A 25,003-nucleotide genomic window follows, 5' to 3' on the forward strand; every position below is an offset into this window, starting at 1 on the left:
ATCTTAGTTAACTGACAGAATTTGTTAGCATTAAAATAATATAAGGGGTATTTTACTGATAAATAAATGGTCTTGCAGCGTATCCATAATGTTTGAGACACTTTTTAAACAATCATTTCCCCATTTCCACTCCAGGTCACTTAAATTAATGGCAGCAGCATGTTAGTGGGTTAATTACATCGATTTTTACTGGTGAGTGTGAGTCAGCAAAAAAAAAAAAAAAGGAAGATTTTTAAAAAATTTTATTTGATGTACCATTTTAGTAAAACGTATAACAGGCAGCATGGGCTCAAGCTCTGTTAGCTTTAGTATATTTTACTTGGCTCTCAAGTACATCTGGATTCACTGCATTACGTAGTTTGTGATGTTATTTAATTTTTCCATGCATCGTTAAATTCAGCATTAATGGAAAGAGAACTCCTTTGCATTCACTTCCTTAACATGAATCAGCCTGGTTTTAAGGAACAGAATATATGCTTATATCATATCCATAATGCTGATTTTTAATGAGTTGAATTATGACACATTTAGTCTCAATCTCTATTTAATGTGACAAATCAGGCACAAATGATTACGAATTTTTTTTTTCTGGATAAGATAATGTGAAGGTTTGAGCAAACAAAACAAAATGTTCACAAAACAGTATGCTTTAACCCTGCTTTCTGTCACCATTTCCTTTCTGTTTTGAAGACATAAAAAATAATAAACCTCATACCTATGGGCTATGTTTGACACTACATGCCTTAGGATATACTAACCATTTAATTACAATATACACAGAGCAAATCGTGCATTTCCAGACAGACTTGATGCTATATTATATTTATTTTTGTAAATTAACACCACAGTCAACTACAAAACTACAGTGAAGACACAGAAAGCACCTGAAAGTCTAAATCAAGCTGTGGTTTACAAATAATCCTTTAAATGAAAAACCTCACTTCTAGACTTAAACCAGAGATTCAAAGTCAGCATTATAGGAATTTTAAGGTAGACACAATTAATGAATGGTTATTATTTTCTAAGATACCATAAAGCCTTTTCCTACTGACCAAACCTATTTTATCGTCTTTTTTTTTTTTTTTCCAAAGCATGCATGGAATATTCTCAGATGCTATTGAGGGCAAGAAGAAGAAAAGTGATGGTATTGGTGAAGTACAAGCGGTTTGCAGGATCAAGCGTACAATTTTGCATAAAACATTGCATGTAAAAGTAACACCGTAGGTTTTAAGCCATTGCATTACAATTTAACAGTTGTGTTGCACTTAGCTTTAACAAATTTTAAAACTGTAAATTTTGAAGTGAAAAGCGGAACCTAAATTCCTAAACAAAGACCTTGCAATGGTACACCACACAGCAGCTATTTTTGCTTGGTTCTAAAAAGTTATTTACAATGGCAATATTTAGTCTTTGTAAAAGTCTTTAGCAATATGAAGATCAAAGTCCACCCAATTTTCTTAAACAACAGAAGGGTTGACATGTCATGAGGTTACAACCTATCCAGAGGAGTGCTAGTGCCACCCTTTAGACTGCAGATGTTTGCAATATAATGCTTTTCCAACCTAAATCCAAATGGATGGTGCTAACATATGAAATGTAATGCAAAATAACAACTGAATTCTTCACAAGAAATTAACATCATATATGCAATAAATGAAATAACACAGATTTCAGAATATCACTCGGTCAGTGCTACGTGTTACTTGTTAGTCAAACCGATATTTCTTTTTTTCTTTTTCTTTTTTTTTTTTTAATATATTTGTTTGTTATTGTGTTGACAATTCTCCCATGAAAATAGCAGATCCCCTAGACAGAGAACAGCTCTTAGGCTGATTTTGAAGTCAACACATTAAAAACATTACAGCTAAATTTAATTTTCTTTAATGGTTGAGAGCAAGGAAGACATGAATTCAAACAAGTTTTTTAAATTCTTTTAATATATATATGTATACATATATATGTATATACATATACATATATAATTTTTACATTCGTTACATAGGGCAAAGCTATCTAAAGTATTTTTCTCATAGTAGACTGCTGGGGAACATTAGGAAACAGGCTACAACAGTTCGGGGGATGGTGCTCGGTTTGTTGAAAGTCTGTTGCTCACAGTCATCAGGGATCATAAGTTTGAGGCGAAACGCGGTTTGTCTCCCTCGGGCTCTGTGCTTAAGACTGTGGAAGAATCCCTTTGCAGGGGAGCAGAGGGCGGCGCGGCCCCCCGGTTCGGGGGAATGGCTCCCGAGGACATCTGTCGGAAGAGCGAGACCCGCTGCGGGACGGAGGCGCGGCCGGCCGGGGGCACGCCGGCACCCGGGGCGGGCTGCGGGAGGGAGGCGAGGGACTCGCCCACGGTGGGGTGAGGCCTGGCGATCAGCGTGGAGATCTCGTGGGGCAGCGAGGGCTGCGAGGCCGAGAGCGGCCGCACCTCCCGCGTCAGGTTGGTGTTGTGGAGGGCCTGGGTGCTCTTGTGCACCTCGTTCTTCTGCGCCGCGCCGGGGGGCTGCTGGGACGCTTGCGGCGGCGGCTGCTGCGACTGCTGCTGCTGCTGCTGCATCAGGGAGAGCTGCGAGGCGGTGGGCGAGGCGTACTGGAAAGTTCGGCCGGCCAGCGGGCTCTGTACCGGCGGACTGCAGACGGCTGTGGTGTAGGAGCAGGGCGAGAGGATGACGGCAGCCTGCTGGGGCGTCTGCGTGCTGGGCGAGGGGGAGTGCAGGTTCCCGTGGGAGAGGCTGCTGGTGCTGTACACGGGTGGCGACTGCGTCCGACCGCGCGACGACGAGGCCGAGGTGCTGGAGTTGAGGGCCGGCATCTGCTGCAGGCTCACCGGGGCGATGGTCTGCACCATCTCCCTGTCGTGCTTCACGATCTGCTTCAGGATCTCGTTCTCCTGATTGTTGAAAACGCCGGTGTTGAGGTCTTTCTGGAACTTCTGCAGGAGGATTGAGTTCTTCTTCCCTTCACAGAGAGGCAGAAGAGTTAGTGATCCTGAGGCACAGGGGGCAGAGCCCCATTCTGGCTTTGTGTTTCAGCACCCAGCATGGGTGCTGTGTATTGTAAAAGCCTCGGCAGGCACCGGGTGGCTGAACTAAGGCCCCTGCTCCGCCCCAGCCCAGTGCAGGAGGGGACTGCGCCACCCGGGCACTGCCACAGTGGCCCACGCTGGTCACAGCTCCCCATGGCTGCCTCCACCTGCAGCCTGTACATCCCCTCCCCGCACCAGCGCAGCGGGCTCGTGTAAGACCCCTGTGCTCAGATGCTCGGACTCTATGTGCCTCTTCACTTGCATTTTACTGCTGTTACTACAATTACATGTAAGAATGGCAATTTACTGAACAACTTACAGCAAGAGTTACCGTGCTCTGCATCTACATCATCTTTCTCTGTTCATTGCAAAACCAGATTTTCACTGAGCTGTTAACATAACATAAATACACCTGCTATCTAGCACATTCCTGGGAAGTAATAACTAGACATTAGTAACCAGTGGCTACCAATTGACAAGAAATCATCCTTTTAAATGTGAACTCATATGAACTTATGGCTAATGTGACAACCTGCTTGCAGAATAAAGACTGCTGTACACTGCATCCTAATGTCTGCTTGATGGGTTCCAGTGTTTGCAAGATGTAGATGCTATTCTGTCTGAGTCATCAGATGCACAGGAACACAATGGCACTCAATTGCTCCTTTTTTTTTTTTCTGATAAAACACTTCAGATGGGATTGCTATTCCCAAATGGACTGGACTTTACTGCTAATATTATTCAAGCACCTATTACTTAGAGTTGGACTACATTTTCAGAGAGTCTCGAGAGACAAATTTTAAGAGTTTAATGCATGGAGTGCTCATAATCTGCAGAATACTAAAACACCTCTATTAAAATTAGAAACCTGTATACCTGTATTGCAATTCTTTTTGGTATACTAAAGAAAATATACTTTTTTCCAAATCACATCTTCAGCTTAGAACAGGCAGCACAACAGTCCCTTGCAATTCTTTTTGGTTTAATTTTGAAGAAACTACAAGTATTCAGAAAGAGGGATGTGGAGAAATCCTTACACTGGAATTTTATTGTGAAGTTGTGAGTTTTTTCACAGCTGCCTTTTAAAACCAGTGTCGATAATCAGAGTGCAATTCTCCTGACCAAAGACCATATATTTTGCCTACTGTGTCCTATTACAGAGGTCCAGAATATTGGGATGCACGATGGCAATTTCACACCCCCTGTTTTGATAATCTGCCATACCTTTCTGCCTTTCACTTGGATGTTGTTGGCCTGCTTTTCTGATTGCAAGCAGATCTGAGCAATGCCAGTGTGCAGCCATCAAGGCTAGCAGTGCCCATGTTGTGAGGAAAATGAGAGCCCTACTGCAAAGGATTAATTCACTTCAACAAACAAGGAGTTTGTGAGTGCTGAGAGGCTTCAGCTCTTCCCAGCATTATAGATGTCATCTCTAAGCAATTTATTTAGGAAAATGTCATCTACAGCTCATGAAACAGCATAAATCCTATCAAGTGCTGAAGGCAGCAAAAGAAATCTACAGGACTAATAAATAATACTAATGATAATTAAAGTATGAAAAATATGCTTAAAAGAGTATGAAAACTTTCTAAAACTTTGTGGTTTTTATTATTTAAAAGTGAGATTGCAAAATTTCATGTTGGCACACGTGTTATTTATAGATCAACAAAACATTTACTGCTGTATAACAAACAAAACTTATGACAGGAGTTTTCATTTTTAAGAGTGTCATTTTATCATGCAACTCAAGGAAAAGAAAATGCAGAAAGGTTTTAAGAATTAAGGATATGGAAAAAAAATAAATACCTATTCTGTCTAGCCTATCAATTGCCACTGTTTCAAAGGCCCTTCTCATCATGGGGTACTCTTCCAGGACCTCGTTGAAATTGTCCACTGAGAGGGAATACAGGCGACAGTATGTGTCTGCTCTTACACTGGCAGTTCGACGGCCTTTGGTCAAAAGGCAGATCTCTGTGGAGAGAAAAATTCAACACACACAGGAAACAAAGAAGTTAGTGAACCTTGCGAAACTTAAAAGCTAGACATTGACTCAGTGCTAACAAGTAATAATTCAGTACTCAGTAATAATTTTTCTATTGCTGTTTACACAAGCTTGCAGGGGCAATTTTGGAGGTCTTTGATTCTGGTTTTGGTACTCTGAAAAAAAAACTCATGTTCATTAAGAGACCTGCCTGTAGGTTTTCTTGCTCTGAACTCTGATTTTATCAAGCCTTTTTAAAATAACGCTTCAAGTTATAAGAAACGGTCCATCAGCTGTCAAACACAGCCTTCTGACTTTGATTAACCCAAGTGCTGAATTAACCCAAGTGATTATATTGATTTTCTTTTATATATACAACTGCCATAGAGGACCAATGCCTTTAATAATTCACTAGATTTACTAAGCCAATGCAGTACATGATGTAATGATATTTGAATAAAAGAGCTGTTATAAAAAAAAATACTTGAAGCATGAAAATGCCTTCTGTTTCCTTGGAGTTTATGTGCTAGGTATTTTAGGAGAGCAAACTTAGGACTTTAGACTTTTTTTCTCATTAGGCTAAAAAATGGAATCCATTTGATTAGTCTAGTAGCTTTTCTCTGCAAGTGCCTGCAACAGAAATTTGTTATTCTGGAACAGTGGAAACCAAAGCTATATGCGGAGTCCCAGGATACAGCCCCAAAGTTGTGATTGCTGATTCTAAAACCCACAGTAACAGGGTTACTGCATAAAGACCAAAGTAAATGTCTAAGGCATGTAACATCATAACATGGAGTAGAATATTTATGTACTTAGATTAATTTACATTAAGTATATTTTCAAGCTGGGGAATAAGAAAGCATTTAGAAATATCAAGAATTCTTGAGCTCAGGTAGGATGAGAGATAGTTTCCCTAACCAGTTCCAGCAGTCAAGAGTTATGAGTTCATACCTGTTCATATTTAAATACAAAGTAGGAAACTGTCTCCTATGTTGCTTTTGTGTCCATTACATGCTCAGTGTCAATCAAACTATCATTCTCAAGTGTGGAAAAACAAATGTTCTTTCCTAACAAAAATAGACCTTAGACTTCCTCAGACTTCAGTTATACAAAGTGCCAATGAAGTTCTTTTATTTTTTTGTTGTATGTCTTTAGAAAATAAATCTTTTGTTAATCTAGAATGTAAAGAACCTTGATTTTTTTTTTTTGTCTCGTACTTCTTGAGGAATTTCCACATACTACCTTACCCTGAAGGCTTAGGGGATAAAATGCTTAAATTGCAGTGGATAAATTAAAGGAAATAAACATGGGACCAGTACTAGCACAGAATGTGCTTAAACCCTAACAGTGCTGCAAGAATTTATAGAGACTACTGGGTGTTGCAAGGGTTCTTGACCTGAAGTTCCTCACAAAACTTGATGCCCATGCAATAATGACAACTTACTGTAAAGAAACAGCCAGGTATAGCAAGAGGTCAGCCCTTTCCTTTTCTAGCTCCTAGTTCACCCCAACCTCTTCTTCTTAGACTGAACCCTCTGCATTTTAGTTACAAGAGTGAGAAGGACATTTTGCCCAAAGGGAGCAGTTAAATGCAGTGAATGCCTGCTCCATTTCCTAAGATATTCTTCAGATCTCGCAAATAATAAAGTTTTACAATACATGGTTGAATTTATAGATAACTGTCTGAAAAATCTGTGTGACTAATGATCACCTTTTGATTTTCAGCTTTCTTCAATTAAAGTTGCTGCAAACAGTACTAGAGACATAAAGAAATATCTTCTGCTGTTCTCAACAAATACAAGTACTTAGGTTGAAAAAGCATCAAACGCCCCAAACAAAACAAATGCTGTCTTTGTATCCAAATAATTCTGAAGCGTGCAGGAAAAAAATGGAGAAAGTACAGTTTTCATCATTAGTAGTCTTGACCACTGTATTTTAGATAATTTAAACAAAAAGAATGGGAAGAAGCCATAAGAGACAATGTTAGATTTCATCACAGGAGACTGGGACCATGGAATGAATGGATATTGGTGCAACAAATACAATTGTTTTTTTCCCCTTTTTTCATCTTTTATTATTCTTGTCAAGTAAGGGGAATAGAAAAAAAAAATCACTGAAAACTATAATGTACAGAACTCTGTTAACTCACAACTTCTGGTTGAAGAATATCTGTTTGCAAGGCTTTTAGTAACCATAATGGAGTGTACTAGTTAGATAAGACAATAAAGAATGGGTCAGAAAAGACATGACAAATGTCCCAAGTGCCTAGAAACTGAGCAGGGACTGCTGCTGTGGAGCCTGCCTGCTCAGGAAGCTAGGAAAACTTTGTGTTCTAAATCCAGTTGAATGGTGTCATTCAAAAGATGAACTACAGCTTCTCACAGAAAAAAATATCATCTGATGAATACTTCAGTGCTGCATTTCCAGCAATGTGTCTTAACTGATAAGAATTGTATTATAGTCACTGATACATCCTCTATATTGCTTTGTTACATGCACCAATGGCATAATTTGTACTCTGGCCACAAGACTAATGTGTTTGTTAATTGTATGTGTTCATCTATTAGTTATTTGTTTGGAACAGACTCTCAATCCTAATAAGACATAATATACAAAATCTCTTTTACCTGGATCAGAGACGAAGAACACAGAATATTGAAATATGTTCCTATCAAACACTTGTGTTCATTTAAATAAATCAAAGTTTGTTTTTCATGAAAAGAACAAAGTAATGAAAATATTCATGATATATTTAAAATTAGTCTTAGTAGCATCGAGTGCACATGGTGCCCTCAATAATTATGCTTTCCTTGACATTCAACTGATTTAAATAGACTAGGAAATGCAAACAATAATAACACAAGAGTGTCTAGTGAAATACAAAGCGCACAGACTATTTTCAAACAGCTTGGACAAACAAGGTTCTCTATTAGAATAAAAATAAGCGTCAGTAGCATATTACTAATATTTCTGTCTGCATTTGGCATGGTGCCTTACCTTCATGCTGATGCTTTCAGTGTGTCAAATACTTCTATCTTTCCTTTCCAAACAAAAGCATGTCTTTAATTCCAATTAATAATTATGTATTAGGCTACAATGAACCTGTAATTCAATTCTTAATGCAAGTTTTACTTTATTATTTAATCTCGTGGATAACTGTTCCCTAGAACATTTTGAAACAAATGTCTATCACTGCCCTAATGAAATGTCACTCTTTGAAAGCACTAAATGATGCTAAAAAAATAGATTTATTCTTACAGTCTGTATGTAATACAAATGTAATTATTTCATCTGTGAAAATCATAATTTGTGTTCTGCTAGGGTCAGCTCTTTCCTGCAGAACAATACAGCTCAAAGGAATATGAAAAAGGCTTAAATACAATGTCAAGGCATTGACTAAAAAGCACAACAATAAAAGTTTAAAGCTAAAGTTGTTCTGAAGGTTATAAATAAAATAATCTGATCACCAGTATCTTAGATGCACACATACATGGGATGTGGTTTAGTGGTGGAATTGTTAGTGCTTGGGTTAATGGCTGGACTCAGTGATCTCAAATGTTGTTTCAATCTAGAGTGATTCTACAATGCCATGGCAGTATTTCAGCAAGAGCATCAGGTTGAATTTTTGGAACACTATGAATTTCTGAAGAAGCTTGCCCATATCCATATAAAACAGGGAATGCATAAGTTCTATTTTATTATTGTCTTAATGTGACAGAACACTCTGGATAGGAAATTCTACATACCTTAAAAATGGCAATACGGAAGACTGACTTCAGGAAAGTCTAAATGGTGCAACCCACAGGATGAATTTTAAAGAATTAGGCTAATAAGGCCACAGTTTTGGTTCCAACTGAGACCAGGTTAATCGTTCTTATGGACTGTATTGATATGCCACTGTAGGTGATAATTTCCCCTCCCCCCCCCGTTGCTATGTGATTCCTGAACACTTTTTTTCTTCAAGAAAATAACTGCAGGGAATGTGGAAGAGGTTAATCACCAGCACCCTGTATGATGTTGCATTGCTTCCTTAGTCTTTACTGGATGGAAATATATTTATTGGCCACCCTAGCAATAGTTTCCTGTGTCCACTTTACACTGACCTAGGAAAAATCCCTTTTTACTCTGAGAACCAGTACAGTTTATCTGAAAGTGTATAGTTTTCTAGTCACCATCACTTCATTTTACATATAAATTATACTCCAGATGTAATTACTCAACTTCATGTCACACTAACACTTGACTAGAGATTAAAATCTTCAAAAATTCAAATGTCAGTATAAAGTTGCCTCGCAGACAAAATGTGTCCACCAACAGATAAACTAGTTGATAAAGAGGTATGAGTGCAGTACTTAGCATGCTCATTGAAGGACACCAAACCAGTCCTGTCTCCATGGAACATATTTCTTAGCTTAGGATGGTAAATAGTTAGTGTAGAAAATTAATACAATGAATTACTGTGTGCACACCTTTGTCTTGCAAGGACACAAACAGCAGAACTAAAGCACAAGTTCACTTTATTAGGTGCAGAAATAATTTTTTTGTAGTAATGAATAAATGAAGTCAATAGTATTTTAGCTGTATAGCGCTCTCCCTATTGAAGGCAAGTAAAAATAATTAGCAATAATTCTATGCATTTCTGTCCCCTTCCAAAGCTCTAACAGGTTTCCCATCATCTATCAGATTTAATATTACAGGATCTAATGAGGTGTCCTCCCAGTTGAGGACAGCTGACTGCTGCTTCAGTTCCTCAGCAGGAAACTTGTTTCATCTTGTAGTAGGCATATACGTTGCTGTGCAAATGGGCAAGAAGCTATTCAGACCATCTGGTTGCTTTGAGCAGCAGAAGAAAGATGGAAAATTAAAGCAGTTCAAAGGATTGGGTCAGTCAGTCTAGTAGACTTGGAAATATTTTCTGAGAACAGGACAGTGGATTAGAATATTTTTTATTTTATAGAAAGCAATGATTTACTGAACTATCATAGACAAAACTCAGAACTACCAGGTTTAGGCTGTTCTTATTTTCTAACATAAGTCGCTATAACAGCAACTACTTGGCATGTAATAAAGATCAATAGTTCTTTGCTTCCTTCAAGCTACTGAAGTTGTCCACTGAGCAGAGATGAGTTAATGGGCACTTTCTCTGAGTGCCAGTCACAGGAAGGGACCTTCAGCACGGGGCACTCTGTTCTCAGCTTTACAACATGTAATGTGAGTAATGTTTTTTTTCTTTAGGAAAGGACTATATAAAATTCAAGCAATTAAAAAAAATCAGTAAATGGGGAGAAGCTGTTTCAAATGATAACACATTACTTTAACATACATTTCTGCATTTCTGTTTCCTTTTTCCTTATTAAACTCTGGAAAACAGTAAATGCATTTATCTATATTTTTCCTAACTTTTTAATGCATTCTTCTTATCTTTCAATATATTATTACTAGTACACAGAATAGTAAACTTGGGGATATGCTGCTTTTTGTTATAGTTACTAAAATAACTACCACCACGTCTTATGATTAGTAGGAATGTAGTTTATGCCAACTAAATGAGTTTCAGTGATCTGTGTTCTAAAAACTTCAGTTCTACATTTAAGGAACCCTACACTGTAGTCACTGCTCAACAGGAACATTTCTGCAGCAAAGGAGAGATCTTAAGGAGGCAGGAAAATAGAGATAATTCCTGCCTTTTACAGCCAGATTTGTGGTCTAGACTGTCCAAAAGAAAGCTATGCAAAAATTGCACCTTTTACCATGTTATTTACACTAAATATGAAATTAAGACAAGACAGTTTGAGTTAGGAGATATTGCCTGCATGACCTTTCCATTTAAAAAGTGACAGCAGTAATTGTAAAGTTGCTTTCAGATATCTGGGTTCATCAGTTGGAGAGAATGTCCATGTAGGAGGCCTGGATACCTGACCGAGTGGTTACTATTTGAAGAGGGACTGAAAATGGCCAATTAGAATTAAAACCAACTTCTGTAATATCTCAGTTTCAGCCTCCAGTTATTTTTTTAACTATTTACCTAAGCTTAATTTAAATATATCTCTTTGTAATTTTTGATAGTTGTTGCCCTTATTAGTCATCCTATTAAAAAAGCCCCAAATGAAAAAAACCAAAAAATCCCAAACAAACAAAAAACCTCATAGGTCAGTTGTTTGTAGTAATTTGAAATTTCTGCCTCTGAAGTGCATAAAGAGACATGAACTCTCAGTATGTTCATTGTTTAGTTTATCCTATTTTATTTAATTTAATATAAAAATAGCAAAAGAAATAACAAAAATAATTAATCTGAAAAGAATTGCCTACCTTTCATTGACGCCAAATTTGATGGAATTCATATAGAAGTACTTATTTTAAAAAACATTTCATATTTATTTAGGGTTTGCCAACAAGCCTGAGAGTACGGTCCTTTCTTTGCTTAGCTCCTAGCATTTATGGCACTTACCTAGGAGAAGCCTGTTTCTTGAAACAACTCTTGCTTTTAATCAGTCTGTTTCCGTGATTAAATCTTAATACAATATTTTATAGCAGTTCTGAAAAAAGCAGTGTGATAACTTGCAACTAATGTGGATGTTTTGAGACACTCAGAGCAGGTCCCTTAATATTTTCATGTGAAGGTCATTAAAAAAAACTTTGCAGAGCCCTTAAAATATTATCTACTGTGATATAAATAAATGGTGATGTGGAAAAAGACATTTTGAGCATATATTACATTTCAAGGCACATTTGGATGCAATAAGTCATTGACTTTTCAGTCATTTTGTAATGGTTTTTGTATATTTTGACAAGATTGATATATAACTGTATGTTTTAAATCCTATTTCATGTAAATTTAATATTAAACATATTTCAATGTAGTATGCTTAATATATATTGACAATATAGTTAAATACTTTTCAGAATCAAGAAAGGTGGACAAATATACATGGCCAGAATACAACTGCTTTTATAAAAAGTGGCAGGTTATCTCACCAGAGACATTTTATTTTCCATCCTGACCTGTCTTTGCTTTTTGATTTGTGAAAGTACTGAAAATAGCTGTGGCCCCAAGTTTTCATGACTAGAGCAAACAAAAGCCACTAAAAGAATCACAGAATCAATCAGGTTGGAAAAGACCTCTGGGATCATAGAGTCCAACCTTTGACTGAACACCACCAACCATGTCAACTAAACCCTGGCACTGAGTGCCATGTATAGTCTTATTATCATTTCTTACATCCTTCCTGTTTTCTAGTGGTAACTCAAATTCTGCTGAGAAAGCTCTGTTTGATAGAACAGAAGCTTAGGATAATTTTATAAAAGAGAAATGCAAGTGCATATTTTATTCTCAGTGCTATTTATAACAGAGCATCCATATGTTTTTCTTCTACTTTAATGAAGTGTTCTTTCCACCAAGAAAGACTAAGATAGTCTATTTATTATCTTGTAAAACCTCAAAATTTTACTGATATTAATTTTATTTTTGTTAAAAATATAATGATTAAACTTAGACAATGTGCCTATGTACAGATTTATTTTTCATAATGGCTGTGTCTAAGGCCAAAAATGATTTTGTGTGATTCATTTACTCCTACTTTTGTTCAGATGGATGCTTATTCCCTACTGAAAAAGAAGGCACTTAGTTTCTTAGTTCTGTATTCTCTTGTCATCTGGAGTTTGGCAAACAACAACAGTTACAAATTAAACTATTCAACATGAATTTAAGGGGACTATAAAAATATTGCACTTCTTTTTCCCCCATTAAATTATTAAAAAAAATGATCAGAGACTGTCAGTTCTGAATTAAATATTTAGATTAAATATTTAATCTAAACTCAAATATTTAGTGAAAATTCTGCTGTGTGAAATTGAAGGTACTTGCCATATCCTCTTATTTGTGGTTTATCTGTGTTGGCCACTGCAGATTTTCAAGCTATGCTATGAAGTGTTTTACTTGTGTCTAGTTATTTTATGTATAAAGTCTAATCTAAAAACTTATACTGTGCATGAATTTGCAGAATTAGAATTATAATTTAGTTATGTTTTTTAGACTGCAAGACTTATTACTTTTGTTATCATTTTGAATACTGTTAAATTTATATTTACATTTGCTAACTAGTAAAACTCCTAAACCCAAACCTACTTCTACATTTTAGCACAACAGAGTACGTTATTTTCATTCTATTTTACTAAAACGTCTCTTGGAATTTTAACAATATTATTGTGTTTGAATAGCAAGAAGTCCTTCTGACTGAGTATTGTTTTCTGTATAAAACATGGTGTCAAAAGAACAACACAATGGAGAACAAGAAATTAGGCAATATCATGAGGAATTGTATCTTCAAAATGGCAGACTAGTCTGTGCCAAAAGACATTTAATTTTTATGCCCTTTTGTAGATAATACTTTTAGAAAAATGTTCTATACTGTTCACCTGAAAAGTGTTTACAAATGAGTTGGTATGGAGATGTGGAGATCCTGCTCCCTTAAAGCATTTAATTATATCCTTGCCATTAAGAATATGAATAATTACATCTCAGGGAGGCTACTTATATATAATTATTTGGATTATAGCATGACTATTGAGAGAACTGATCCACTACTACCTTGAATAAGGAGTAGCCATATGCAGTATTTTTTCCAAATGTAAAATTATATATCAAGTCAGATCATCCATATGTAAAGCATTTCAAGAGAATTTTTCCCATTTATAATCAGTATTCTAATGCAAATCTTATAGAGTATTCTATCAAGAGGAAGCACTTAGAGTGTACCCAGAAAAAAATAAGTGGCAAAATATAATCTAAAGTGACTCAACATTTCCCATGGTATTATTTTCCACTGCACTGGTCTAAAATACACTGACAGTTACTGTTCCGAAAAGGGGAAAAGCTCCATAAATAATAGGTAGGTCAAAGAAGTTCTGTCTAATTGGCCTTGTACAAGCTGAAGCAAATGCAAGACACAGTTTATTAGAATTTCAAGTGCAGAAGGGTAAATGTTAAAACTGCATTAAATAATTTAAGCAAAATAAAACATTTAAAATTGAAAATATTCCATGAACTACATGTTATAAAAAACAAGACAAAAAACAAAAGATGCTGTAATATGACTCTGGGACGTTGTCTGGGAAGATGGCAATGAGAATCTGGTTTCTGTATAAATTTGCTAGGTGAACAATGACATGAAGCATAGTTAGTGCTATGTGCCTTTGAATAAATAAAATAAAACAAAACAAAATATGTATTTGTGTCTTATTCCAATGCAAGAGATAGGCCAATACATTTTCATATTTACAAGCAGTGACTCTCATATATACATCATAAAAAGAGTTTTTTAAAAAAGTCACATACATTTCTTCATGTTCAACATACCCAGAAGTTACTAGAAAACAAATGTTTTTAAGCAGTATGAGTTTTTAGTTAGTCTAAAAACTGATTTATCTACTGACTCCAACTGGCATAATACCATTGGGATTTTCAATGGGATAAAAAACAATGGAGAGAGGGATCTGCAATGGATACCTCACAAATTGGGCAGCATGAATTATTGCACACTTACCTACTGAAATTAGGAAACTCCCTCAACTACTAGTACAATGAAACCTCCATGTGGTCCCTAGACCTAATTAATAAAAATACCTATACTTCCTACTCAGTCAGTTTGGATTTCCCTAGCAATATCAGCATTCCTTCAGGTCTCACACAATATCTGTTATAAACAGGAAAAAAGGGGTTAAATTTCCTGGAACATACATCTGAGCTACTGAATGAAGGAAAGCCTATGTAAACACAGGTGTGAAAACAGATGGAGAATGGAAAAGATAGCAAGGAGACAAGTCTTATCGTGTGTCCCTGGAGGTTGAGAGGAATTGTGCCAGTGACAACAGCAAGAGCAGGATGGAACCACAGTGAACACTCAGTCCTCTGAGTTCACCAGCAAGAAAGTAAGTGAAGTAACAGCAGAGTCCTGAACGTGTTCCCAGAAACCCCTCCTTTGGGTAAGCTGTGCTGAGCCTTACTGGTTGGGTAGTGCTGGATTTATTCCTTTCTTTTTGCCCTTTGTAGGCATGTCAGGCCCACTCCATCACACCAGTTCAGCATAAAGGCAGCTCAGCATGTACTTAGCTGAGTCAGGACTGCATGCCCACAGTGTTTCATCTGACTCCACAGGGATGGCAGCTGGAGGGGAACAAGACCACTTGAAACCACACCCACTCATCAAAGTCCTCTGCACTAGTTTGGACAGCTATAACTTTTATGTTTGCAGGGGTAAACAATCTCAGGGGAGTTTTGTTCTCCAAGCAGGAGATTGCCATCTGTAGCAGAGCATATGGGAACACCAGCAGACTAGGTCTGGGGTGAGGGGTATGCACAGAAATGAAGGGTCACAAGGCATTGGGGAGTAAAAGGCAAGGAGAAATTGCAGGGCTTGATCTTACTGTGATAACTGAAGGAGCCCTAAGAGCCACACATAGAGCCAACTGAGTAAGAGAAGGAAGTTGTTGGAAAGGATTTATTTTATTAAAGCAAACTTCTCTTTAATTTATTAAACTCCTGCATGTTTGCAGCATGCAAACCACAGCAAAAATCAGAATTGTCTCACATCAGTGGTATTACATCAGTTTCTATCAATATATATTTGTATAAGGTAAATTAGATAGTGTTATGCTTATTAGATACATTAATAATTCTGCTCTGTAAAGCCCCAGTAAATCATGAACTAATCTCTATAAGCAAAAGACTCATAATCTTGTGCTTCATCTTGAAAGACGTCAAAATCTTTGCATTTTACCAGTTTTACCAATCTCATCTAGTGAATGGCATCCCATCCCATGGCAGGGAGGTGGGAACAAGATGATCTTTAAGGTCCCTTCCAACCCAAACCATTCTATGATTCTATAATTCTATGACCACATCTGAAAAGAGAGGACACAAGCTACTCATCGGATATCTGTGAATTGAAAAGGTTTGGATTGTGAAAAGCAGAAAATAAAAAATAATTCTAACATTCTTATCTCTCTGGAGAACACACTCTTTCCCTGAAATGTGTATCAGAATCTGAGTAAAGTTTCCTGACCAAAGCAGACACAGGAAATATTGCACAGTGGAAGAGCAATCCTGCATTCAAAACCTAAGATCAGTAGCCCCTTTTTTGCTTAATGGAGACATGAAAAATCTGAGGCTGTGGTGCTGTTTAAGAAGATACAATTTATAGCCACCAATCTGTATGGCTCCCAGGTCTGACACAATAAATCAATATCAACACTTGTGCTCCCAGAAGCAAGTAAAGAGCACATAGGTAAGAGGGATGCGCCATGCCTGAACAGATCCTTTTCTCAATTTTTAAATGTCTTATGATTTGAAATTTCCTTGTCCCAGCTCAAAAATGCTAACTTTTGGATGTCAGGTATACTCCAGAGATGAGTTACCTGGGGGGGGCCTAGGCTCTGGGGAGATTTGGGAGTCCCTGGAGAGTCAGGCTCCCTTCCAGAACACGTGGAGGGTTTCACCACCATCCTGCCTTGGATTTGGAAAACATTTGTCAAACTTTTAATATGTAAAATGTTTGGATATTAATAACATTGTATCAGTTAAAAAGCTAGGTAAAAAACTTAACAGTAAAAAACCAACTCTCAGGTAGTGGGAGAACTGGAGATTAGTGTGAAAGCCAACATTTAAGAAGAACCAAAGCAGTGTCACCAGTATTTGAATGGAGACTGCTGGGAGAGCAAAAGCCTGAAAAACCAAAAGTTGCAGTACAAAAGAGAGGAATATCTGGAGGTTTGAAGACTGAGATGCTGCTGAACATTTAAATTCTCTTGCCTGACCATTGTTTTTAGCTAAATAAACAGGCTTCCCTACAAATCTAGTCTGATAGGAAACTAGATAAACCTGACAATTGGTTGGTAATTCTTCTCAAAAAGAACATGCCTGAATAACCACCAGTGGAATAGACTAATCAGACTACACCTCTGCTGTATGTTTTCTGTTGATTTTTGAAGGACACGCAGTGATGACTTTAGAGAGAGCCCTCCATAGACCTGGGTTTGATCACCATCTGCCTCTTTCCTCATCTATGCTCGCTGATTTCTCCTTTTGAGAGTTAAGTACAAGACTTTAACCGCAGAGGTCTTGTGGTTTGTTCATTGATATTCCTGTGGGAAGAGCATTCTGTCCCTTTACCTTCATGCGTGTTCATAAATTTAATCTTCTTGAACTTTGTGTGCAGGAGCATTACTTAGCCCAGCATTGTGTAGGATGCTAATTTTCATCCTAAAAAGACTTTTTTCAGACTGCTGATTGAAGGACATTATCATCCTACCTATCTACTCCAAGTGCTAGTAAGAATTTCAGAGTAATTTCTGGTACTACCGTTTTTCCTAGGCCATATTCCCCCTACCCTCCCCCCAGCTCTCCCTTTGATGGAATACATAAAATTCCATCAATGGAAGGAATTTGTGAGAAATGGTGACCAGCCTACATTCCATCAGATCTGCAGTCAATACATCAAAAAGTAATATTCCCTCAATTATTAGATGATAAATATATTCAGAAAAAAAGTTTGATTTGAGGTTGACTATGTTCTTTCAAATTTTTCAGTAATGACCACAGAGAAAATGTTTTAAAGAGAATGCTATAAACTATGTCTTGAACAGGCATGGACCAGTGGAAGGATTGTTTTGTAAAGATTCTGGTCAATCCATTTTCATTTGTCTTTTACCAGCATTTTTAAAAAACAGTAACCTTTTACTGCCTTACCTTAGAATCCCTGTCCTCACATGATATATTTAAATTAGTTTTTATAAAAAGGACAAGAATTAGACAGGGAAGAATACGTGAAACTAATTTTCACTATATTGCACAGTTATATAGTCATTTCTACATCAGTGAAATTATGTGAGCCACAGTTACCACAGGAGAATTCCAGGATTTTAATACTTTATAGCTTTTATTGGATTTATTTTTAATTGAAGCATATCTCATTTTTCTGAAATGTCTATGGATTTTTTTATATCTTCCTTCATTTTTTTCCCTCTGTCTTCGAAAATGGCTCCTAGCTCTCTGTTATTAGGAATGGGATTGCTTCCACTTTCAGCTTAGCATAGATGCATCTTTTCTCTTTAGAAATACAAGAGAAACTTCTACCACTGACAGAGTTTTCATATTAAGGTTAAACAAGGTTGCCCTCAATGGAAATTATCATAGAATGACAGAATCAGAAAATGTCTTGTGTTGAAAGGAACCTTTAAGATCATTTAGTTCTGCCCCTCTTGTCATAGTCAGGGACACCTTTCACTAGAGCCCCATCCAACCTGACCTTTAACACTTCCAGAGATGGGGCATCCACAACCTCTCTGGGCCACCTGTCCCAGTGCCTCACCACTCTCATAGTGAAGTTCTCTCTAACATCTGGTCTAAACCTACTGTCTTTCAGTTTGAAGCCATTCCCCCTTGTTCTGTCACTAGATGCCCCTGTAAAAAGTACCTCTCCATCTTTCTTGTAGGCTCCTTCAGGTACTAGAAGACCTCAATTACATCATCCATAATCCTTTTCCAGGCTGAACAAACTCTCTCAGCCTTTCTCATAGGAGAGGTTCTCCAGCCCTCTAATCATCTTGGTGGCCTCCTCTGGACTTGCTCCAAAAGGTCAATGTCCTTCCTGTGCTGGAGACCCCAGAGCTGGATGCAGAGCTCCAGGTGGAGTATCACCAGAGCAGAGCAGAACAGAGGGGCGGAATCACCTCCTCGACTTGCTGGCCACACTGCTTTGGATGCAGCCCAGGATACAACTGGCTTTCTCAGCTGTAACCACACATTGCCAGTTCATGTCCAGACTCTCATCCACCAGCAACCCCACGTACTTCTCTCCAGGGCTGCTCTTGATCTGTTCATCCCCCAGCCTGTGTTAATACAGGAGTTTGCCCTGACCCAGGTGCAGCACGTTGCACTTGGTCTTGTTAAACCTCATGAGATTTCAGGTCCCTCTAGATGGCATCCTGTCCTTCAGGTGCGTCAAGGGCACCACTCAGCATTGTATCATCTGAAAATTTGCTGAGGGTGCACTCGATCCCTTTATCTATGTCATTAATGAAGATATGAAACAATACTAGTCCTAGTACAGACCCCTGAGGGACACCGCTTGTCACTGATGTCTCTCAGGACTCTGAGCCACTGGCCACTACCTTCTGGATGCGACCGTCCAACCAATTCCGTATCCAAGTAATTATGACCTTGTCCTTCTAGCTGCCTCTGTAGGCACATCTAGTAAGATGAATGAAAGAAGGTCAGTAGAGAATGAATGGATGGTCTGGACTATATTAACACATAGGCCAAAACCATAGGGAAGAGTGTGAGGAGCCATATAGATGTCAATGGAGAGAGGACTCTGTGGGTAGGAGTCAGGTTGTGAGTGGTGCCAAGAACTAAGAGATGGAGGAGCTGACAGTGCAGAGGAACATTGTGGGCATGAGATTGATGGGAAGGGGAAGAAAATGTAAGGGACAAGCATGTGTCTGAACAACTTTCAGGAGCTGGAAAAGTGTGGGAAGGTGCTTACACCTATCCCTTTTGAACAACAAGTAGGAAAACCTTCTGCACATGTGTTTGCAGCTTAATTGAGTTGCAAGCTTGAGGTGAACATTTGAATTCAACACTTCAATTCAACCTTTCTGGAATGGAGAATAAGAATCAGTAGGCAAGTAATAAATGTAAGCAATTGTATTTTGAGGATGTTGTGATGGCTAAATTGTTCCATTTTTTTGTTATCTTGCCATAGTCCTGAGTATCTACCATTTACAATACTGAAAATGCAGTCTTTGTTAAGTACACAGCAGTGGACAATGAGAGCTCCCCCCTTTTTTCTTCTCTGTCTCAGTCCACATTTTGTGTTTCTCTTTAATATCTTGACAGTTCAGAATCATTAATGGTATAATCCCAATAGTAAGTAGGAGGGAGGAAATTAGCAGGTTTCAATCCAACTGAACCGTCTCCTCTCAGTACCAGGTGATTGGATTAGAAATTACTCTACTTGTGACAAAAGAAATTACTGAACAGATTGTGTATTAATTCTTCACTAGAAACTTCTCCAGGCTACAGCATCAGCTATTACCTTCCATTTGCACCAGCAGCCGTTGGGCTTTGGATGCATTTGCATCCATTTTTGCAACACCTGTCTCATCACAGCTGCAATTTAGATGAGCAGAAGTGCTTTGGTATGCAGCGTAGTAAGTTCTTGTGGTGTTTGAATATCGCAAGTAGCTTATTTTTTTGCCTGCATTCCTGTAAGAAGGGTAGTGGATAAACAGGATGAGCTAAATAGTTGTTTGCACTGCAACAACAGGCTGACAGTTATGTAAAATACTTTCATGTGCAATCTCCTCTGATCCTCTCTGGTTCAGAGGAGTATTATGGCCAAATTCAGCACGCAGGCTCTTGCAAACTCATTTTCATAAACTAGGGCACTGTTAAGCATAGAGGAGACCAAGACCAAGGTTGCTCTGTTTCTTCATCCCCAGCATTTACCTTTTCTTTCTGCTTTATCTCCTGTCTTCAGAATCTACACTTTAATCCTGTGGGATAAGCACAAGACCTCTTTTACTGAAGTGCTTCTACAAATACTGGTGATACAAATCACCTTGCAGAGGCTCCTGCGGAGTGACAAGGTCTGCTGGCCAGATCAGTAGGAGTTGCTTTAGGGTATTATTCTAAAATGGGATTAGTTAAATAACTCTATAACACAATTCAAACGCTGAGCCCAATTCACTTTTCTAAGCTTCCCGCTTCTGTATACCAGCTAAATGGCACTGATTAGGCTTTCAATTGAACATTTTCTGAAAGGCTTTCAGCTCATTTCTGAGATGATTCATGGAATTCAACAGAAAATTGATAAAATGACCAACTTCATGGGCAGCAGCGGTAACACAAATGTTCAATCAGCTTCTGAAAACCAGCTTTGCTGCTGCTTATGGAAGCAGATGCCTATACTATCACACAAAGACAATCTGCAGTCACAAGGAACAACTTTTTTTATATCGGTCAATTATTAGGTATAAAAAAAGAAATTGCTTTAATCCAAATATAAATATTCAAATCCCTTCATCCAAAAAAAAAAAGCTATTTTCATTAGGATTACCAGATTAATTTAATTAGGATTAAAACCCATGCCTTGTTTTTATTAATATACATCTGTTAGAGACCTACCTAGCCAGATAAGGAGTCCAATTTCTCATAATATATACCGGAAGAATAAATGTTGCTTTGTGCTAAAATTCAGTGAAAAAGCACTAATAACAACTTGAAATATTTGTGAATTACAAAAATATCCCATGTAAAATTGCTCTTTTATCCATTGCCTAATTTTTCAAATCTTAACATGATTTTTACCTTTAAATTTATGATTTAAAAAAGTGCTCTTTTTCAAAGATTAATCCTGTCAATTTTACCTTTAAAAAGCTATAAAGTTACCATGTTAATGATTATATTTTTATTTAAATATTGTCTGTTAAATAACAGTGCTCTTAATTCAGAATAACTTCAAAATTCTGGAAGGTCATCCTGCATCTTTAATATCTGTCCTCACAACAGTAAGCAGACTCTGAATGACTTATTAGGAAATATTTTGCATACCTTTTAATGCAGTCTGAATTGTCTAGGCAAAAGATGCTTAGTAGACTTACTCTGAAGTCTCTTTTTGTCTATTATCTGAACATGTTTTATTCTAGTGCATTCAATCCAGTGTTATCATTCATTTTTTTCTACTCACCTCCAAAATAAGAGCCATCTGTCAGCTTCAGCTCCTTGTTGGATTTGGTGATGACACCAGCAACACCATGTTGAATGAAATACATCTTTTTACCCACAGCCCCTTCTCGGATAATATAATCTCCAGGCTGAAACACCTCAAATCGCAGTTTGCTTAGCATGGCAGTCACGAAATTTGGGTCTGCATTAGCAAAAAGAGGCATTGTAGCAACCAGCTTCCGACAGTTGAAGTTGACAATCTCCTAAATAGGAAGGAAGCATCATGATAATAACAGTCAGTAAATATGTACAATATGATGGACATTCAAAAAAAGACTTTCTGCTTTCTTCCCAAAGAATTTCTTTATCCTCATATTGGACATTTCTGTGTCTCTTTCTGTGCCTATTTTATAAAATATTTCATCTGTTTCTAGTGAAGTGATTGAAACATCAGTGCAGTCTGACTTGCATTTCTGAGGTTAAAGACTGTCTTCTTCTGGTGACTTTTCACATGTTATTTATTATTCCCATTGGAATTTAAGGGGAAAATATGACAGAAAGATAAAAATTAAATAGGTATTACTCTGCCTGACACAAGATTAGTTGTTGCAATAACTATATTAAAGTTATGAATTTATGTAAGCCCTGTGTTTTCAAATTATACACCAGTAATATCTTTCTGTTCTGAACTTATCCAGTGGCAATATAAATGTACATTACAGTTAGCCAGTTGAAATCAACAGGAAAAATTCCTTCCCAGTTTTTAATTCATTTTATAAACACAGAGGCATACATTTCTGTTCTTCAAAGAAATGGTTATATAGTAGACCCCTATATGCAGAAAGCACTACTCTTTTCCTAAGACCTAAAGGGTTTCTCCCACCAAGAGCATTTATATTTACAGGGCCAACTATGAGCACATCTACATGAAAATAGTAGTACCAAAAGGCTGTAAGTGTCCTTGCTTTAAATAAATAAAAAATAAAATAAATAAATAATAATAAAATAATAATTATTAAAAAAAGGGAACAATTTCTGAAATATTTTCAAGCTCATTCCTGGAAACCTTATCTTGTGTTAGGAAATTAACATGATCAGTTGCCATTACAGATTTAACAGTGTATTGAAGAGCTGAGACTAATCACTATTACACTTGGAGAGGGGCTTAGGCAGATAACATCTACTGAGGTAGCAAACCCAGCATGACAGGAAGAGCAAGTATAATCATCTGCATATAAATGCACACAAAGCAAATGAAATAACTAAAAACGTAAAAGCAAATGTAAAACTAAACATGATTTTACTGTCAGTGGAGTACTCCTAGCATTTCTTACACTAAACCAAGTCTTTGAGATTGATGCAAATGAGGCATCCCACCTGCAAGTGCTCTCATTCTCTTGACTGAGACCCGTTGCACTCCTGCTGGAAGTGGCTTTTTCAATCCCCTATGCGTCTTCTGTCTCATATATCTCATATATCCCATGCAGACAGCTCTCTGAGCATGAAGCTTGGCTATACTTATCCAGAGATCTTTTCTTCTCCCAGCCCCACAATGTTATATCCTGCTTGGAGATATGGTGGGGAAGGTAATTCCACAGCATAAACAACAGAACCATAGTTGGTTCTTCAAATCAGTCCCCTTGCATCAGGGAAAAATTGGAAATCCCCCCTTTGAAGGGAAACCATTAGTTAATGAGGCAAATGGATGAAGAGTGAACAGAGTGAAGAAACAACCACCTTTCCCTGATCTCACTTCTTTACAAATAAATACAGTGGAACTTAAAAAAATAAATTGGGAAAAATGTCTCACCAGAAGCCCAAGAACTAGTCTTCCTTGTAAAAACACATGTTAAATTTGATGCAAGATATCTGCTGTTTGCCTAAATTCAAAAATTATCTCAAGCAACAGCACTACAAGATGTGAACTACCAGATAGGTGGCATTCAAATCAGTGAATACTGCTGTGTCATTAAGTCAATAGGGGTAATCCCAGGCTACCCCTCTGAGTATACTCTGTATGAGGGAATAAATATCATACTGAGATTCCAACTGGCTGTCTTTTCTAAAGGATGAGGAAAAGCTTGTTTTCCTTCCTGTTTAAACACTACTTTTCTTAGTAAAGCTTCAGGCATCACCTCTTTTCCAAAGGAAAGTCATTCTCTTCTCCCACTGCTAGCAGCACGGTGGCATCACAGGAGGAGCCCCAGACTAAATCCTCAGCTCCCTGTGAGACTTCCTTACTGCAGTCTTGGCTGATGCTGGCAATAACTATTACTTGTCTTGCCTAGCTCAGGGACATTTCAGCAGGCTTGCTGCTTGTTTTCTGTTTCTGAAAGTGAATAGCTTGTCTTGCATGCCCAGGAGGCAGAGAAAGGAAATTACTAAAGAAAGCAAAAATTGACTGGAAATTATATAGAAGCTGGTGGGGAAGCATGAAAAAAGGCTCGGAGAGTAGAAAGTTCAACTCCAGTCAAATTACGAAGAAAGAGTAAAATAGACCTAGGTGGAGTAGTACTAAGAAAGAGAAAATGAGAAGAAAACAAAAAGAAGGAACACAAAGACCTAGAAAAAATGAAAAAAATAAAAGAAGGCAGGAAGCTTGACTTTAAAAACAGATTGAGAAATGGAAATTGCTTGAAAAAGTGCGAGAACAGGAGAACAAAACCTGGAAAATAAGTGTCTAGAGTGAAAGCTGAGAAGTAGGGCAGATGAAGTAAACAAGAGAGAAATTGGAAAAAAAAGAAGTTATCAGTAACATGTCTTTAACAGTACCATAAGAGAGAGCATGATATAGAGAGAGGGGAGAATTCAGACCTGCATGACTCCTCTGTACAGAGCCAGTCCAGCCCAGCCAGAGAGGAATTCATCTCATCTTGGGAATCCCAACAAAACACACCCTGGACACAGAATTTTCATTCTTCGAATCTCATGTCCTCTTATGGCTCAATCTTCTGCCCACCTTTCTCTCTCTTATTATGAAATCTATATCTGGATATATCCACGTATACACACACATTATCCTGCTCAGCCTGAGTTGCCTAATGAAGGTACCAACATAGCTACAAAACCACCCTGCTGTGGTAATTTCAGCAGTTATATCCTAATAATGCATTCATTTTGTTGATTAGTTTTCTGTGAAAGTTTGTGCTAAAGTGCAAACCTTCCTTATTTAAAACGTTAGAAGGTGGAAAATTACTGAGGGAGAAAGAAATGTGTCATTTTTAGAGTGTTTTGTTTTTCTTTAAAGTGTTCTTTTATTTAAATATGAGAT

General features: G+C 37.5%; 1 protein-coding gene across 1 annotated transcript in view; it reads right to left on the bottom strand.

Annotated features, from left to right (window-relative positions):
* Window positions 1–235: 235 nt before the first annotated feature.
* Window positions 236–25,003, bottom strand: part of HCN1 (hyperpolarization activated cyclic nucleotide gated potassium channel 1) — a 199,877-nt gene continuing 175,109 nt past the window's right edge. The window contains exons 6-8 of the mRNA XM_027634972.1: window positions 21,755–21,995; window positions 4,835–4,999; window positions 236–2,961 (exon numbers count right to left, since the gene is read on the bottom strand). Of these exons, the coding sequence (XP_027490773.1) occupies window positions 2,126–2,961; window positions 4,835–4,999; window positions 21,755–21,995 (1,242 nt within the window). The 3' untranslated portion in view covers window positions 236–2,125. The remainder of the gene's footprint in view (window positions 2,962–4,834; window positions 5,000–21,754; window positions 21,996–25,003) is intronic.

This window comes from Corapipo altera, unplaced genomic scaffold (genome assembly GCF_003945725.1).
Source record: "Corapipo altera isolate COAL_440 unplaced genomic scaffold, ASM394572v1 61411, whole genome shotgun sequence".
Classification (NCBI taxonomy): Eukaryota; Metazoa; Chordata; class Aves; order Passeriformes; family Pipridae; genus Corapipo; species Corapipo altera.